General features: G+C 40.6%; 1 protein-coding gene across 1 annotated transcript in view; it reads left to right on the forward strand.

The window, feature by feature from the left end:
• DNAH7 (dynein axonemal heavy chain 7) overlaps positions 1-19,126 on the forward strand; it is a 784,664-nt gene that overhangs the window by 692,097 nt on the left and 73,441 nt on the right. Inside the window, exon 59 of the mRNA XM_053698573.1 lies at positions 18,795-19,025. Coding sequence (XP_053554548.1) covers positions 18,795-19,025 — 231 coding nt within the window. The remainder of the gene's footprint in view (positions 1-18,794; positions 19,026-19,126) is intronic.

Below are 19,126 nucleotides of genomic sequence, written 5' to 3' on the forward strand. Positions count from 1 at the left end.
TGAGGCTGCAATCATGAGACCTAGTACTTCCATACACAGTGCCACTGAAGGAAATGAGAGAGGCTGAAGGTTTAGACAAGCTGACACCAATCTTAACCGCCTCTGCACTGTTAGAGGAAGAGTTGTAAATCTAAGAAAGTTACCTTTGTCTGAGGAACCAAAGAACTCTCTTGAAAATTGCTCCTCCAACCATGGTTTTGAAGAAACGACAAAAGTTGGTTGGTGTGAGATTCTGGTGTGAGACGGAGCTTTAACCAAGATATTGTCCAGATAAGGAAACACAGGAATACCCTGAGTTCTGATCACAGGGCACCCAGGACCTTTGTAAATATTCTTGGAGCTGTAGCCAGACCAAATGGTAGAGAAACAAACTGAAAATGCTTGTCCAGAAATGCAAACCTCAGAAACTGGAAATGTTCTCTGTGAATTGGAACATGAAGGTAAGCATCCTTTAAATCTATTGTGGACATAAACTGACCTACCTGAACAAAAGTCAGAATAGTCCTGATAGTTTCCATTCTGAAAGATGGAATCCTTACAAAGTTGTTCAGAGCCTTTAAATCCAGAACTGGTCTGAAAGTGCCTTCCTTGTTTGGAACAATGAAGAGATTTAAATAAAATCCCTTCCCCTGTTCCTTCAAAGGAACAGGATCAATCACTCCTATATCTTCCAGATCTGAGACAGATTCAAGAAAAGCTTTAGCTTTTACAGGATTCCTTGGAACATTGGACAGAAAAACCTTCCTCTGGGAGGCCTTGTTCTGAATCCTATTCGATATTCTTGAGAAACAATATTACAAACCCAGGGATCTGGAACAGACTTAAACCAAGTCTCCTGGAAAAGGCTTTCTTACCCTGCTTTGACTTGTTACAGTTAGCATTAGGTCTCCAGACTGAACCATAGGAACTTTTGAGCAGTGGAGTCAGTTTTCTGTTCCTTATTCTGACGAAAGGAACAAAAATGATTATAAGCTTTGGATTTCCCTTAAGACTTTCTGTCTTAAGGAAGAAAAGCCCCTTTACCTCCAGAAATAGTTGAAATAATATAATCTAAATCAGAACCAAATAACTTCTTTCCCTGAAAGGAAAGAAACAATAATTTAGATTTAGGGGCCTATCTATCAAGCTCTGAATGGAGCTTGATGGCCCGTGTTTCTGGCGAGTCTTCAGACTCGCCAGAAACACAAGTTATGGGGCAGCGGTCACAAAGACCATTGCTCCTTAACCCTGACACCCCCTGCTGGTGGCCCATTGGCCGCGAGTCTTCAGGGGGCTGCGTTGCACCAGCAGTTCACAAGAGCTGCTAGTGCAATGCTGAATACGGAGAGCGTATTGCTCTCCACATTCAGCAAGATCTTGTGGACCTGATCCGCACTGTCAGATCAGGTCCGCAAGACCTTTGATAAATTGGCCTCTTAGACACCATATTAGCAGGCCAGGTTTTAAGCAACCCTGGCAAGAATTGCTAAAGACATGCTTTTGACATTAATCTTCCTAATATCAAACACAGCATCACAAATAAAAGAATTGGCACTCTGAATCAAACCCAATAGATTTGCACTAACAGGGTCATCAGAATACTGCTCTAAAAGAGACCACCAGTAAGTAGAAACAGCAGCTACATCAGCAATAGAAATAGCTGGTATGAGAATATAACCTGCATGTAAAAAGGCCCTTCTATGAAAAGATTCTAACTTTTTTGTCTAAAGGGTCCTTAAAAGAAGTACTGTCTTTTAAAGGAATAGTAGTATGTTTACCCAGAGTGGAAATGGCCCCATCCACCTTGGGAACTGTTTCCCATAAATCTAGATTAGCAGCAGGTAAAGGATATCATTTCTAAAACCTTTCAGAAGGAATAAAATACATACCTGGCTTAGACCATTCCCTACAAGGTTTAACATGAGAAACCTTAGGATATTTATCCCTTAATTCAAAAACACAACAAATATGTTAAATTTTAAACAAAAAAGAGGAAATTTCAAGTTTATTTTCAGATGAGGAATCCTCATCCCAGACGAAACTTCACAATCTGAAGAAAAAACAGTATCTCTAGACTCAGGGCACAAAGCCCTTGTAAAAGGTATTTGAACTGACCTTTTATGTTTATTTGAAGGCGGGAGAGCAGCCAACGCTTCAAAAACTGCAGACTTGATAAAAGTTTTCATGGCAGGAGGCACTACCTCAGCATTAACCTGTAATGAAAAAAAGAGTAGGCGCAATCGTACCCAAAGAAACAGAATTAGATTGGTCTGTTTGCATTAACAAATCTAAACATGAGCCACATAAAATCAATGCACACCTAATAATGGTAGAAAGGCATTCAGAAGACTCACGGCTAGATTTAGAGTTTTGTCGGTAACGACCCACGTAGCTAACGCTGGCTTTTTTTTGGCCGCACCTTTTAAATACCGCTGGTATTTAGAGTTCACAGAATGGCTGGGTTTTCAGTGTGTTAGGCTCCAAAAAGGGAGCGTAGAGCATAATTTACCGCCACTGCAACTCTCGATACCAGCGGTGCTTACGGACGCGGCCAGCTTAAAAAACGTGCTCGTGCACGATATCTCCATAGGAAACAATGGGGCAGTTTGAGCTGAAAAAAAACCTAACACCTGCAAAAAAGCAGCGTTCAGCTCCTAACGCAGCCCCAATGTTTCCTATGGGGAAACACTTCCTAAGTCTGCACCTAACACCCTAACATGTACCCCAAGTCTAAACACCCCTAACCTTACACTTATTAAGGTTAATCTGCCGCCCTTGCTATCGCTGACCCCTGCATATTATTATTAACCCCTAATCTGCCGCTCCGTACACCGCCGCAACCTACATTATCCCTATGTACCCCTAATCTGCTGCCCATAACACCGCCGACCCCTATATTATATTTATTAACCCCTAATCTGCCGCCCCCAACGTCACCTCCACCTACCTACAATTATTAACCCCTAATCTGCTGACCGGACCACACCGCTACTATCATAAATGTATTAACCCCTAAAGCTAAGTCTAACCCTAACACTAACACCCCCCTAACTTAAATATAATTTAAATCTAACGAAATAAATTAACTCTTATTAAATAACTTATTCCTATTTAAAGCTAAATACTTACCTGTAAAATAAACCCTAATATAGCTACAATATAAATTATAATTGTATTGTAGCTATTTTAGGATTAATATTTATTTTACAGGCAACTTTGTAATTATTTTAACCAGGTACAATAGCTATTAAATAGTTAATAACTATTTAATAGTTACCTAGTTAACCCTTTAAGGACACAGCTTTCAGTTTGCTCAATTGTTTTATGACGGAAAAATTCCGTCATATGTCCTTAAGAGGTTAAAATAATTACAAAATGACCTGTAAAATAAATCCTAACCTAAGTTACAATTAAACCTAACACTACACTATCAATAAATTAATTAAATAAAATACCTACAATTACCTACAATTAAACCTAACACTACACTATCAATAAATTAATTAAATAAAATACCTACAATTAAATACAATTAAATAAACTAACTAAAGTACAAAAAATAAAAAAGAACTAAGTTACAAAAAATAAAAAAATATTTACAAACATTAGAAAAATATTACAACAATTTTAAGCTAATTACACCTCCTCTAAGCCCCCTAATAAAATAACAAAGACCCCCAAAATAAAAAAATGCCCTACCCTATACTAAAATTAAAATAGAAAAGCTCTTTTACCTTACCAGCCCTGAAAAGGGCCCTTTGCGGGGCATGCCCCAAAGAATTCAGCTCTTTTGCCTGTAAAAAGAAAACATATAATACCCCCCCCCCCAACATTACAACCCACCACCCACATACCCCTAATCTAACCCAAACCCCCCTTAAATAAACCTAACACTAAGCCCCTGAAGATCTCCCTACCTTGCCTTCACCACGCCGGGTTCACCGATCGATCCAGAAGAGCCTCCGATGTCTTAATCCAAGCCCAAGCGGGGGGCTGAAGATGTCCATGATCCGACTCAAGTCTTCATCCAAGCGGGAGCTGAAGAGGTCCATGATCGGGCTGAAGTCTTCTATCAAGCAGGAGCTGAAGAGGTCCATGATCGGGCTGAAGTCTTCTATCAAGCGGCATCTTCAATCTTCTTTCTTCCAGATCCATGGTCATCCCGCCGACGCGGAACATCCATCTTCACCGACGACTTCCCGACGAATGACGGTTCCTTTAAGGGACGTCATTCAAGATGGCGTCCCTCGAATTCCGATTGGCTGATAGGATTCTATCAGCCAATCGGATTTAAGGTAGGAAAATTCTGATTGGCTGATGGAATCATCCAATCAGATTCAAGTTCAATCCGATTGGCTGTTCCGATCAGCCAATAGAATGGCTGATCGGAACTAAAGGAGAACAATTAGGGAAAAGTAGCTTACAAGCTTGCTGAGAAGCCTCTTCTCTATCATACAGGTGGTGAGAGTCCATGATCCTTACTCTTGGGAATTACTCTTTTCTACCACTAGGAGGAGGCAAAGATTCCCAAACCCCAAGAGCTCTATAAAACTCCTCCCACCTCACACATACCTCAGTCTTGAAGAGTGTATAAAAAAGAACTAAGTTACAAAAATTAAATTTTTTTTACAAACATTAGAAAAATATTACAACAATTTTAAACTAATAAAACCTACTCTAAGCCCCCTAATAAAATAACAAAGACCCCCAAAATAAAAAAATGCCCTACCCTATTCTAAAATTAAAATAGAAAAGCTCTTTTACCTTACCAGCCCTGAAAAGGGCCCTTTGCGGGGCATGACCCAAAGAATTCAGCTCTTTTGCCTGTAAAAAGAAAACATACAATACCCCCCCAACATTACAACCCACCACCCACATACCCCTAATCTAACCCAAACCCCCCTTAAATAAACCTAACACTAAGCCCCTGATATTAAGCAAGATGGCCATGGTATTTCCCCCTCCACAGGTTTGCAGCTGTTGCCTTGCATTTGTTTTTCAGACTCATTCTCAGGGTCCCAGCTCCCCACCTTCTACAGGACATCCTCCTCTGTATATTACTTTGGGTGGAGTGAATTAGTTTGCTCCAGAATTCAAAACTCAGTTGCAGTCTGCAATTACTATAGTGATCGTGGCAATGCCGTATGCAATTTAGCAAGCATAATAACATTTCTTCAGGATCGTCTTCCAAGGGTAGCACTACTGCTGGCCCTTCAGACAATCTCAGGATTCCGGTTTTGACAAGCCATCTTCTGGTTTAGTACAGAGAGTGAGTTATCATCAGATGAATCTTCTGCGGAGTCAGAAAAAGAATTTGAGAACATTAACTTTTCAGTTTCAGATTAATCATCTATGATCCTTTCTTACGGAGGTACTAAAGACTCTAGAAATTCAGAAACCTAAACAGGAGGAGGACAATCCATTAAAGAAGTTAGATCTCTTTTTCAGACCCAAGTCTAGGGCTTCTAAAAACTTTCCTGTTTTATCTTTTGTTTCTGACATCATTTCCAAGGAATTGAATAAATCCAGATTACCTTTTAGTCTTTCTCCAACTTTTTCATGTAGCTTAGTTCAATTTGGAACTATGGGGTACTATTCCCAAGGTAGATGGTTCTATATCTACATTGAACAAACAAACTACTATCTCTTTCAAAGACAGTCCTTCTTTCAAGACCCTATGGACAGGAAGAGTGAGTCTTACCTATGGACAGATTTCATACAAGTTGAGTTGTTTCAGCCTGCAGTCAATATTGCTGCAGTTGCAGGAGCTGCTGCATACTGGTGGGACTCCTCATCTGATCTGGTGTTGGTGGAATCTTCCTTACAGGAGATCCAAGATCGCATCATATTAATGCCACAAAAACAGCCTTAGCAGTCTGGTCCAGATGTACTCTCTGGCTTAAGTCATGGCCAGATGACATTGTGTCCAAGTCTAAACTGCTCTATTTAAGGGTAAGACTGCTCTTCCTTTAAGGGTAAGAACCTATTTGGCCCTGGATTCAATTATCTCTAGAGTGACAGGGTACTGAGCTTTTTGCATCAGGACAAAAAATCTGGGCTTAAGGGTAAAGCTGGTGGCTGTTTTCATTCCTTTTCTTCCCAGAAGAGTGAATCATCCAAGCCTACCTGGAATGCAATATGGTGCAAATCCATGCAGCCCAAGAAATCTTCACCTGATTCCAAGACCTCATGAAGGTGCGGCCCCCAATCTGGACTCTTCTCCAATAGGGGGCAGACTAAGCCATTTTCAAGAGGCATGGCCTTGGTCCGTTCAGGTCCCTTGGGTACTGGAGATTGTTTCTCAGTGGTACAGAATAGGATTCAGATCTCGGCCTCCAAGGGGGAGGTTTATTCTGTCTCAGGCCTTAAAAAAGAATGGCTTTTTTTCAGTGAGTTTAGGATTTGGATAAAATGGTGGTAACTGTCCCAGTTCCATCGGCAGATCAGGAAAATGGGTTCTATTCAAACATATTTATTGTGCCAAAAAAGAGGGTACAATCAGACCAATTTTGAATCTTAAGACTCTGAACAAGTTTTTAAGGGTCCCTTCTTTCAAGATGGAATCCATCAGATCAATTCTACCTTTGGTACTTCAGGGTCAGTTTATGTCTACAATAGACCTGAAGGATGCGTATCTTCACATCCCTATCCATCGGAATCATCATCAGTTCCTCCATTTTACCTTTCTGAACAGGCACTATCAGTTCACTGTTTTTCCATTTGGGTTAGATACTACTCTCCTAGAATTTTTACAAAGGTTCTGTGGGCTTGTCTTTCAGTGATTCGGGGCTCAAGGGGTAGATGCGGCTCCCTACCTGGATGATATCTTGGTTCAGGCACCATCTTTACCTTTAGCATCTGCTCACACCGAGAAGTTACTCTAGTTTCTTATCAGTCATGGTTGGAAGGTCAACATAGCCAAAAATTCTCTCACACCTCGGGTGAGAGTGTCCTTTTTAGGAGTTATAAATTTAGTGGCTATGAAGATTTTTTCTTACAGACCAATGCAAGCTCAAGTTTCAATCAGCTTGCTGGAAGCTTCAGTCTCTCCCTTCCCCTTCTATTGCTCAGTGCAAGGAGGTAATGGGTCTCATGGTGGTGCTGTCTGCAAGCTTAAATTTGTTACCTTTAGAACTGTGCATATGCCTGTGGAATGGAGATCACTCTGACTTGTCTTAGTTAGTACACCTATACCCTTCCACCAGACAATCTCTCTCTTGGTGGACGTCTCCCAGCCCGGTATCTCTGGGTGTGGGGTTCCACCATCTTATGTGGGATGCCAGTCTGTTTGGATGGGGTGCGGTATGGGGTCTTCAGAGGGTTCAAGGTGCTTGTTCACATCAGGAAGTGACATTGCCCATCAACGTCTCACAACTAAGAACAATCTACAATCCGTTACAGGCGTGGCCCCTGCTTTGCTCAGTCCCATTTATTTTCTTTTAATCCAATGAAATAACAATGGTGGTGAACATTAATCATCAAGGGGGAAAGCGCAGTTCCCTAACAATGCAGGAAGTATCTTGCATTCTGAATTTGGCGGAGGTACATCAATGCACAATCTCAGCCATTCAGATCCCAGGTGTGGACAACTGGGAAGCAGATTATTTGAGCTGTTTTTGACCAGCTGATAAGTCTTTGAGGTTCTCCTGAGATAGATCTCATAGCCTCCTGTCTGAATCATAAGCTTCCAAGTTATGTGTCAAGATTAAGGAATCCTTAGGCAGAACTGATAGAAGCTTTAGCTTCTCCATTGCAGTATAATCTAGTTTATCTGTTTCCGATGATTGTTCTTCCCAGAGTGGTAGCGCGTCTCAAACAGGAGAATGTTTCAGCAATCCTTATAGCTCCAGTGTGGCCCCGCAGAATCTGGTATGCCGATCTTGTGTGGATGTCTGGTGCTACTCCGTTGCGGCTGCAGCTGCCTCAGAGGCGGGATCTTCTGGCTCAAGGAACATTCTTTTAGCAAAACCTGCAGTCAAATTGCTTGGAGATTGAACATTGATTCTTTCTCAGATGGATTTATCATAAGGTAAGGAAAGTTTATTTTTCTTGGTGCTCTGATTAAGGTTATTCTGTCAAAGAATCCCAAGGATTTTGCAGTTTCTTCAGGATAAGAGTTTATCTCTCAGTTCTATTAAGTCTCAGATTTCAGTTATTTTAGTTATGTTACACAGGAAATGAGCTTGTTTACCAGATATTCAGTCCATTGTGCAGGCTTTGGTGAGAAACACACCTGTGATCAAGCCTATTGCTCCTCCATGGAGTCTTAATTTGATTCTTAGAATTTTATAAGATATCCCATTTGAACCCATGCATTCTTTAGACATCAAGAACTTATCTTGAAAGATGTTGTTTTTGCTGGCTATCACTTCTGCTCGAAAAGTTTCAGAATTATCTGCTCTATCTTGTGGTCTGCCTTATTTTGTGCTTCATCAGGAGAAAGTTGCTTTGTGTACTAGGTCCGGTTTTCTGCCAAAGGTGGTATCAACGGGAAACATTAATCAAGAAAGTATTGTTCCATCGTTATGTCCTAATCCTATTTCTTCTGTTGCATAATTTAGATGTTGCCAGGGCTTTGAAGTTTTACCTACAAGTCAATAAGGATTTTTGTTGGTCTTCCAGCCTGTTTGTCTCATTTTCTGGTAAACGTAAGGGCCAGAAGGCTACTGCAGTATCTTTGGCCACTTGGTTGAAGAGTTTGATCCACAAGGCTTACTTGAAGGCAGGTCACCAACCTCCTACCAGAATTACTGCTCATTCCACTTGTTCTGTTTCTACCTCCTGGGCCTTCAAGAATGAACCTTCTATAGAACAAATATGCAGGGCCCCGGCTGCAACTTGGTCTTCTTTGCATACCTTTACCAAGTTTTATCACGTTGATGTTTTTGCCTTGGCGGAGGCAGCATTTGGCAGGAAAGTTCTTTAGGCAATGGTTCCTGATAAATAGGTGCTTGCCTTACCTTTTGTCCCACCCAATTTTTTTGTGGACTCCACAGCTTGGGTATAGGTTCTCAAGAGTAAGGTCTTGTGGACTCTCACTACCATTAGAAAGAAAATAAAATGTATTCTTACCAGATAAATTAATTTCTTTCTTGGCAGTGAAAGTCCACGCACCCACCCAACTTCTTCTGGTGGCGGTAGTCTTAGTTTGTTTCTCATTACCCTACTATCTTTCTTACTTTTCTTCCTATCCTTGGCTGTACATACTATTTGGAGGGAAGGGGAAGTAGGAGGGATATTGAAGATCTGTGGTGTAGGGTGTCTTTGCCTCCTCCTGGGGGCCAGGTGATGTAATTCCCAAGAGTAAGGTCTTGTGGACTATGACTACCAACAAAGAAACACATTTTTCAGGTAAAAATAAATTTAGTTGTTTTTCCCCCTGAGAAATAATGGATGTTTTCTGTTGAAATAAAAAAAGAACAAAAAAACTATTCTTATTTAAAACAATGCTTTTTTATTCTCATTGATACATTTAGTGCAGTGTTTTTAATACTTTTTGTATGGAGCTTAGTGAATGTCAAATAAATAAATATTCATGCAAACGGTTGACTTTTAAACTAAGTTATTGAATAATTATTACAGAAATGGGAATTAAAATGCACATATTTTGTTTACAGATTAGCATATATTCATCCAGATTTAAAGCCAACTACATTGTTCCTTTTTCTTAATAAACCAAAAACATTAATTAGGGGAATTTTATGGAATTCAGCTGTTTGAAAATTACATTTAATTTTTAATGCCATTACGTTTTTTACAGTTTAATGTGCCTTGGAGATACTTGGTGAAAGGACCTAATTTAGGGGAAATGTTATTATACACAGAGTCAATTATACCCATAGCTCTTATCCATGAAACAGAAGGAATTCAAAATGTGAAGCTCTGTTAACATTTTCAGTGCCAGACCTTCAAGGAAATGTCTGCAGTGGTACACAGAGGATTATTCATTCATCATTATTACTTTTTGTTATTATTTTATTAGCATATGTATTATTTGTCATTTGTTTCCTTATCTAGTTTCACATTATATGTGTAGCTTTTTGTGTGCCTGCAATTTGCATTATTTGACAAAGTATGCCATGAACATAAAAAAGAAAAAAAAAAAACTTTTCCTTATTAGTCTGCAATGCCAAACTACACAAAATTCTTTATTTTACTGCTTGTAACTAATTTCATCCTAGGCCTAGACTACTATTATTTAAAAAATGTGTTGACAACTTCAGTTGCACTGTTTCAAATGTGTCTTTTTTTTTTATCTCTGAAGACAATGAAAAGGTTAAAACCATGTGTTTCATACTTTTTCAGTTCTGTTTCATGCTCGTGAAATAAAAAAATGTAAGATTTTTTTTTTTCCCTGGGAGGTGCTAAACACATTTATGGTCAGCAGGATTTTGTTATACAGCAGACATTTGATACAGATACCCCACAGTCAGCATTTCTGTTAATAAGTACATTATAAAACCAGACATGTAGCCCATATCTGAGTACAGAGCACTGTAACATTAAATAAGGGAGCACTGTCAAAACACTGTCAGAGTCAAATCAGAGAGCTTTGTTTCATCAGAGACATTTTTAATCATTAATAAAAAATAAAAAAACAAGTGGGCTCAGTCAGATGTACAAATGCCCCTGACATTAATGTTGCTGACATTACTGATACATTTTTGCTCTCATCTTCTGATAATGGCAAAGCATCTAAAAAGCTTGACATTTTGCTGTATCTGCAAACACATTGTGACTTTTCCTATAGAGACACAACAATTTTGGTTGGCAGCTTTTCTTTAAGCTATCACACAGGTAATATTACTTGTGTAATATGCTGCTTAGAAAGAAACAAAAACTTTATTAGGTTTGTAATTGTGCAGTAACAAAGAGAGAATCTGCACCAAACAGATTCAAATTACATCTGCAAAATGTATATATATATATATATATATATATATATATATATATATATATATATATATATATATATAAATCTTGCAGCTTTATTAAATGGAAAATAAATGAGGAAGTGCAGCATGAATTTGTATCACGGGCTAGACAATATGCAAAGCAAAATGTCTTGCTCTAATAATAGATTAAAGGGACATTAAACTGCTGTGTACAACTACAGTAGAATGGTTACTACTCACCATTCTGTTGCATTTCCTCTTGTACTAGCAGCTTTTTAAAAATCTCTTATTTTAACTCATTACAGAATACACTTGGTAAAGCTCTACATTTTACACTGGGTGCAGCCATCTTGTAGCTCGCGTATTGTTGCATCCTGTGACATAAGCCGTGCACTTTCACAGACAGCTGTAGCTTGCACTTTAGTGTAGCTCACATAATAGAGAACAGAAGCGTTACATTTTTGCAGTTACATGACAAATATAAGCTCCAAGGTGGTGGCGCCCAGTGTGAAGATGCATAGCTTCACCGATCGATATGTGTAAGTGGTTAAACTTAGAGAACAACTTGTAAGACAGGAATAGGAGGAAAGATAATATCATGTTGAGTAGTAACCATTCTACTGTAGTTGTACTCAGCAGTTTCATTTCCCTTTCGCTTAGTAAACGCCATATAAATAACAACCATTATGTATCATGATACAGAACACTGACCGTGCCAATACCACTGAACTTATTTTGTGACATAATAGGTTAGACAATTACAATCTGTATATAAGTGTTTAATATTTACCTGTGTTTATCTTCATAATTAAAAGGCCATCTTTTTTAAATTAGTACAAGTTGAACTACTATTTCTCCAACATTGGGGTGTCCGGTCCACGGCGTCATCCTTACTTGTGGGATATCTCTTCCCCAACAGGAAATGGCAAAGAGTCCCAGCAAAGCTGGCCATATAGTCCCTCCTAGGCTCCGCCCACCCCAGTCATTCTCTTTGCCGTTGCACAGGCAACATCTCCACGGAGATGGTTAAGAGTTTTTTGGTGTTTAAATGTAGTTTTTATTCTTCTATCAAGTGTTTGTTATTTTAAAATAGTGCTGGTATGTACTATTTACTCTAAAACAGAAAAGGATGAAGATTTATGTTTGTGAGAGGAAGATGATTTTAGCAGACAGTAACTAAAATCGATTGCTGTTTCCACATAGGACTGTTGAGATGAAGTAACTTCAGTTGGGGGAAGCAGTTAGCAGACTTTTCTGCTTAAGGTATGACTAGCCATATTTCTAACAAGACGATGTAATGCTGGAAGGTTGTCATTTCCCCTCATGGGGACCGGTAAGCCATTTTCTTAGTCAAACAAACAGAATAAAGGGCTTATTATGGGCTAAAAAACTGGTAGACATTTTTATGGGCTAAATCGATTGCTTTATTTGGGCATTTTATTCATATTTATGCTGACAATTTGCATTTATAAACTTGGGGAACGTTTATTAAACGGCAGGCACTGTGTTAGACACCTTTTCCAGTCAGGGGGCCTTCCTAGTTGTAGACTGAGCCTCATTTTCGCGCCATTACTGCGCAGTTGTTTTTTGAGAGCAGGGCATGCAGATGCATGTGTGAGGATCTAAAAATTGCTGGAAAAGCTTCTAGAAGGCGTCAATTGGTATCGTATTCCCCTCTGGGCTTGGTTATTTTAAGGGTTAAAGCTCTGAATTTTGGTAATTTTTGAACAATTCCTTCATACTTTTTCACATATTCAGTAATAAAGTGTTTTCTGTTTAAAATTTAAAGAGACAGTAACGGTTTTGTTTTAAAACGTTTTTTGTGCTTTGTTGACAAGTTTAAGCCTGTTTAACATGTCTGTACCTTCAGATAAGCTATGTTCTATATGTATGAAAGCCAATGTGTCTCCCCATTTAAATTTATGTGATAATTGTGCCATAGCGTCCAAACAAAGTAAGGACAGTACTGCCACAGATAATGAAATTGCCCAAGATGATTCCTCAGATGAGGGGAGTAAACATGATACTACATCATCTCCTACTGTGTCTACACCAGTTTTGCCCACGCAGGAGGCCCCTAGTACATCTAGTGCGCCAATACTTATTACCATGCAACAATTAACGGCTGTAATGGATAACTCCATAGCAAATATTTTATCCAAAATGCCTACTTATCAGAGAAAGCGCGATTGCTCTGTTTTAAACACTGAAGAGCAGGAGGGCGCTGATGATAATTGTTCTGTCATACCCTCACACCAATCTGAAGGGGCCATGAGGGAGGTTTTGTCAGATGGAGAAATTTCAGATTCAGGAAAAATTTCTCAACAAGCTGAACCTGATGTTGTGACATTTAAATTTAAATTAGAACATCTCCGCGCACTGCTTAAGGAGGTGTTATCTAATCTGGATGATTGGTCATTCCAGAGAAATTATGCAAGATGGACAAGTTCCTAGAGGTTCCGGTGCACCCCGACGCTTTTCCTATACCCAAGCGGGTGGCGGACATAGTAAATAAGGAGTGGGAAAAGCCCGCATACCTTTTGTTCCCCCCCCTATATTTAAGAAATTATTTCCTATGGTCGACCCCAGAAAGGACTTATGGCAGACAGTCCCTAAGGTCGAGGGGGCAGTTTCTACTCTAAACAAACGCACTACTATTCCTATCGAAGATAGTTGTGCTTTCAAAGATCCTATGGATAAAAAATTGGAAGGTTTGCTTAAAAAGATTTTTGTACAGCAAGGTTACCTTCTACAACCCATTTCGTGCATTGTTCCTGTCACTACAGCAGCGTGGTTCTGGTTCGAGGAACTAGAAAAGTCGCTCAGTAGAGAGACTCCATATGAGGAGGTTATGGACAGAGTTCACGCACTTAAATTGGCTAACTCTTTTATTTTAGATGCCGCTTTGCAATTAGCTAGATTAGCAGCGAAAAATTCAGGGTTTGCTATCGTGGCGCGCAGAGCGCTTTGGCTAAAGTCTTGGTCAGCGGATGTGTCATCCAAGACAAAATTGCTTAACATCCCTTTCAAAGGTAAAACTCTATTTGGACCAGAATTGAAAGAGATTATTTCAGACATCACTGGGGGAAAGGGCCACGCCCTTCCACAAGATAGGTCTTTCAAGGCTAAAAATAAGTCTAATTTTCGTTCCTTTCGCAATTTCAGGAACGGACCGGCCTCTAATTCTGCATCTTCTAAGCAAGAGGGTAATGCCTCACAACCCAAACCAGCCTGGAAACCGATGCAAGGCTGGAACAAGGGTAAGCAGGCCAAGAAGCCTGCCGCTGCTAACAAAACAGCATGAAGGAGTAGCCCCCAATCCGGGACCGGATCTAGTGGGGGGCAGACTCTCTCGCTCTTTGCTCAGGCTTGGGCAAGAGATGTTCAGGATCCCTGGGCGCTAGAAATAGTTTCTCAAGGTTATCTCCTGGAATTCAAGGAACTACCCCCAAGGGGAAGGTTCCACGTGTCTCACTTATCCTCAAACCAAATAAAGAGACAGGCATTCTTACATTGTGTAGAAGACCTGTTAAAGATGGGAGTGATACACCCAGTTCCAATAAAGGAACAAGGAATGGGATTTTATTCCAATCTGTTCGTAGTTCCCAAAAAAGAGGGAACTTTCAGACCAATTTTGGATTTGAAGATCCTAAACAAATTTCTCAGGGTACCATCGTTCAAGATGGAAACCATTCGAACGATTCTACCCACTATCCAGGAAAGTCAATTTATGACTACCGTGGATCTAAAGGATGCATACCTACATATTCCTATCCACAAAGAACATCATCAGTTCCTAAGATTCGCTTTTCTGGACAAGCATTACCAGTTTGTGGCCCTCCCATTCGGGTTAGCCACTGCTCCAAGGATTTTCACAAAGGTGCTAGGGTCCCTTCTAGCGGTTCTAAGACCGAGGGGCATTGCAGTAGTACTTTAATTGGACGACATTCTAATACAAGCGTCGTCCCTGTCAAAAACAAAGGCTCATACAGACATCGTTCTGGCCTTTCTCAGATCACACGGATGGAAGGTGAACATAGAAAAAAGTTCTCTGTCTCCGTCGACAAGAGTTCCCTTCTTCGGAACAATAATAGATTCCTTAGAAATGAAGATTTTTCTGACAGAGGTCAGAAAATCAAAACTTCTAAGCTCTTGTCAAGCTCTTCATTCTGTTCCTCATCCTTCCATAGCGCAGTGCATGGAAGTAGTAGGGTTGATGGTTGCAGCAATGGACATAGTTCCTTTTGCACGAATTCATCTAAGACCATTACAACTGTGCATGCTCAAACAGTGGAATGGGGATTATACAGACTTGTCTCCAATGATTCAAGTAGATCAGAAGACCAGAGATTCACTCCGTTGGTGGCTGACCCTGGACCACCTGTCCCAGGGAATGAGCTTCCGCAGACCAGAGTGGGTCATTGTCACGACCGACGCCAGTCTAGTGGGCTGGGGCGCGGTCTGGGAATCCCTGAAAGCTCAGGGTCTATGGTCTCGGGAAGAGTCTCTTCTCCCGATAAACATTCTGGAACTGAGAGCGATATTCAATGCTCTCAGGGCTTGGCCTCAACTAGCAAAGGCCAGATTCATAAGGTTCCAATCAGACAACATGACGACCGTTGCGTATATCAATCATCAGGGGGGAACAAGGAGTTCCCTGGTGATGAAAGAAGTGACCAAAATAATTCAATGGGCGGAGGATCACTCCTGCCACCTGTCTGCGATCCACATCCCAGGTGTGGAAAACTGGGAGGCGGATTTTCTGAGTCGTCAGACATTCCATCCGGGGGAGTGGGAACTCCACCCGGAGATCTTTGCCCAAATAACCCAATTATGGGGCATTCCAGACATGGATCTGATGGCGTCTCGTCAGAACTTCAAGGTTCCTTGCTACGGGTCCAGATCCAGGGATCCCAAGGCGACTCTAATAGATGCACTAGTAGCACCTTGGACCTTCAACCTAGCTTATGTATTTCCACCGTTTCCTCTCATTCCCAGGCTGGTAGCCAGGATCAATCAGGAGAGGGCCTCGGTGATCTTGATAGCTCCTGCGTGGCCACGCAGGACTTGGTATGCAGACCTGGTGAATATGTCATTGGTTCCACCATGGAAGCTACCTTTGAGACAGGACCTTCTTGTTCAGGGTTCATTCGAACATCCAAATCTGGTCTCCCTCCAGCTGACGGCTTGGAGATTGAACGCTTGATTCTATCGAAGCGTGGGTTTTCAGATTCTGTGATAGATACTCTGGTTCAGGCCAGAAAAACGGTAACTAGAAAGATTTACCATAAAATATGGAAAAGATATATCTGTTGGTGTGAATCCAAAGGATTCCCATGGAATAAGATAAAAATTCCTAAGATTCTCTCCTTTCTACAAGAAGGTTTGGAGAAAGGATTATCTGCAAGTTCTCTAAAGGGACAGATCTCTGCTTTATCTGTCTTACTACACAAAAGACTGGCAGCTGTGCCAGATGTTCAAGCATTTGTTCAGGCTCTGGTTAGGATCAAGCCTGTTTACAGACCTTTGACTCCTCCCTGGAGTCTAAATCTAGTTCTTTCAGTTCTTCAAGGGGTTCAGTTTGAACCTTTACATTCCATAGATATTAAGTTACTATCTTGGAAAGTTTTGTTTTTTGGTTGCAATTTCTTCTGCTAGAAGAGTTTCAGAGTTATCTGCTCTGCAGTGTTCTCCGCTCTATCTGGTGTTCCATGCAGATAAGGTGGTTTTGCGTACTAAGCCTGGTTTTCTTCCTAAGGTTGTTTCTAACAAAAATATTAACCAGGAGATAGTTGTACCTTCTTTATGTCCGAATCCAGTTTCAAAGAAGGAACGTTTGTTACACAATTTGGACGTAGTCTGTGCTCTAAAATTCTATTTAGAGGCTACAAAAGATTTCAGACAAACTTCTTCCTTGTTTGTTGTTTATTCTGGTAAAAGGAGAGGTCAAAAAGCGACTTCTACCTCTCTTTCCTTTTGGCTTAAAAGCATCATCCGATTGGCTTATGAGACTGCCGGACGGCAGCCTCCTGAAAGAATCACAGCTCACTCCACTAGGGCTGTGGCTTCCACATGGGCCTTCAAGAACGAGGCTTCTGTTGACCAGATATGTAAGGCAGCGACTTGGTCTTCACTGCACACTTTTGCCAAATTTTACAAATTTGATACTTTTGCTTCTTCGGAGGCTATTTTTGGGAGAAAGGTTTTGCAAGCTGTGGTGCCTTCCGTTTTGGTAACCTGATTTGCTCCCTCCCTTCATCCGTGTCCTAAAGCTTTGGTATTGGTTCCCACAAGTAAGGATGACGCCGTGGACCGGACACACCAATGTTGGAGAAAACAGAATTTATGCTTAACTGATAAATTACTTTCTCCAACGGTGTGTCCGGTCCACGGCCCGCCCTGGTTTTTTAATCAGGTCTGATGAATTATTTTCTCTAACTACAGTCACCACGGTACCATATGGTTTCTCCTATATATATTTCCTCCTGTCCGTCGGTCGAATGACTGGGGTGGGCGGAGCCTAGGAGGGACTATATGGCCAGCTTTGCTGGGACTCTTTGCCATTTCCTGTTGGGGAAGAGATATCCCACAAGTAAGGATGACGCCGTGGACCGGACACACCGTTGGAGAAAGTAATTTATCAGGTAAGCATAAATTCTGTTTTTATATTTCATAATCTCACCAAAATTTGACAGGCAGATATTGATTCAAGACTTTTATATTTGTGGTTATTTATTTCTGTTCATGAACTAATATATAGGGGTCAATTTATCAATGTCTGTCCCACATGATACGCTGTAGCGTATGATGTCCGACAGACATCGTTGAATGCCAACAGCATACACTGTCGGCATTAAACATTGCACAAGCAGTTCACCAGAACTGCTTGTGCAATGCCGCCCCCTGCAGATTCACAGCCAATCGGCCGCTAGCAGGAGCTGTCAATCAGCCCGATCGTATAGGATTGGGCGGATTGTAGACCGCGGCCTCAGAGGCAGCGGACCAGTTATAGAGCAGTGTTCTTAAGACCGCTGCTTCATAAATGCTGTTTCCGGCGAGCCTGAAGGCTCGTGCAGAAACAGGGGCATCAAGCTCCATTCAGAGCTTGATAATTCAGCCTCTTAAACTTAAAAATAGACAAGTCCTTGAGCTGCAAGATTATTTACAGAGCACATTATTCCCTCTCATATCAAATTATTTCTATTAGTCAGTCCATCTGTCTTTCTATTATGGCTTTATTGTAGTATATTCATATTTTATACCAAGTGTTCCAGATTGCTGGCATCTTCTCTTTATCTGTAATTCATGCTAGATTTTAGCCATCTACGGTAGTCTTTAACCCCTTAAGGACCAGCGACGTACCCTGTATGTCACTGGCCTTTTTTTGGGACTTGATTGTTTTATAGCGCGGTCTTGCCACCAGCGTTGAGACTGCTCTATTCCACAAAGCCTGCTGGAGGGAGGGCATTAATAGCGTGTTCTTGCTAGACTTGTGCTATTATGTCCTGAAAAAACCCTTAACGACCAGTGACATACAGGGTACATTGTGGTCATTAAGGGGTTAAAACTTGCTCTTACACACTTTTGTGAGCTTTATTGGTAAACCCCTTTATGGATTTGTGATCTGGGTGTGATAAATATTTCTAATGACATCAGCATATGACCTCTTAGTGCCTCTTAACCTGCTTTTGTTTCTCAAATTTATCTTCCTTGAATCCCTGTGTGTCACTGTACTTACTTTGGCTTGATTAGAAGCACCTAACTTAACATATGTATCAGACCAAGATTACGTTATACGTCAAAGATGGTACCTTTGCTAGGGAATGTCGTTGGTACAATGGAAAAAGGCTGAAAATATTGCTCTGACTTTTTTGCTCGTTTATAAGTATTGCTAATATTTCATAATATCTTTGTTTGCAGTCACGTGCATCAGGTGGTGGAGCAAAGTCATCAGATGAAGTTGTATATGAAGTAGCTGCAGATATCTTAAGCAAACTGCCCGTGAATTTTGATACTGAAGCTGCAATGAGAAAATATCCAACCACCTACACCCAAAGTATGAACACTGTGCTTGTCCAAGAAATGGGGAGATTTAACAAGTTACTGTTCACCATCAGAGACTCTTGCATCAACATACAGAAAGCAATAAAGGTACTTGCAGTTACAAGACATTTGATAGGCTTTGCTCAAAATATGTCTAATATTCCTCTTGTTGTAGCTTGTAAATTATTGTTTAAAGAGTAAGAACTATT

This window comes from Bombina bombina, chromosome 1 (genome assembly GCF_027579735.1).
Source record: "Bombina bombina isolate aBomBom1 chromosome 1, aBomBom1.pri, whole genome shotgun sequence".
NCBI classification, from domain to species: Eukaryota; Metazoa; Chordata; class Amphibia; order Anura; family Bombinatoridae; genus Bombina; species Bombina bombina.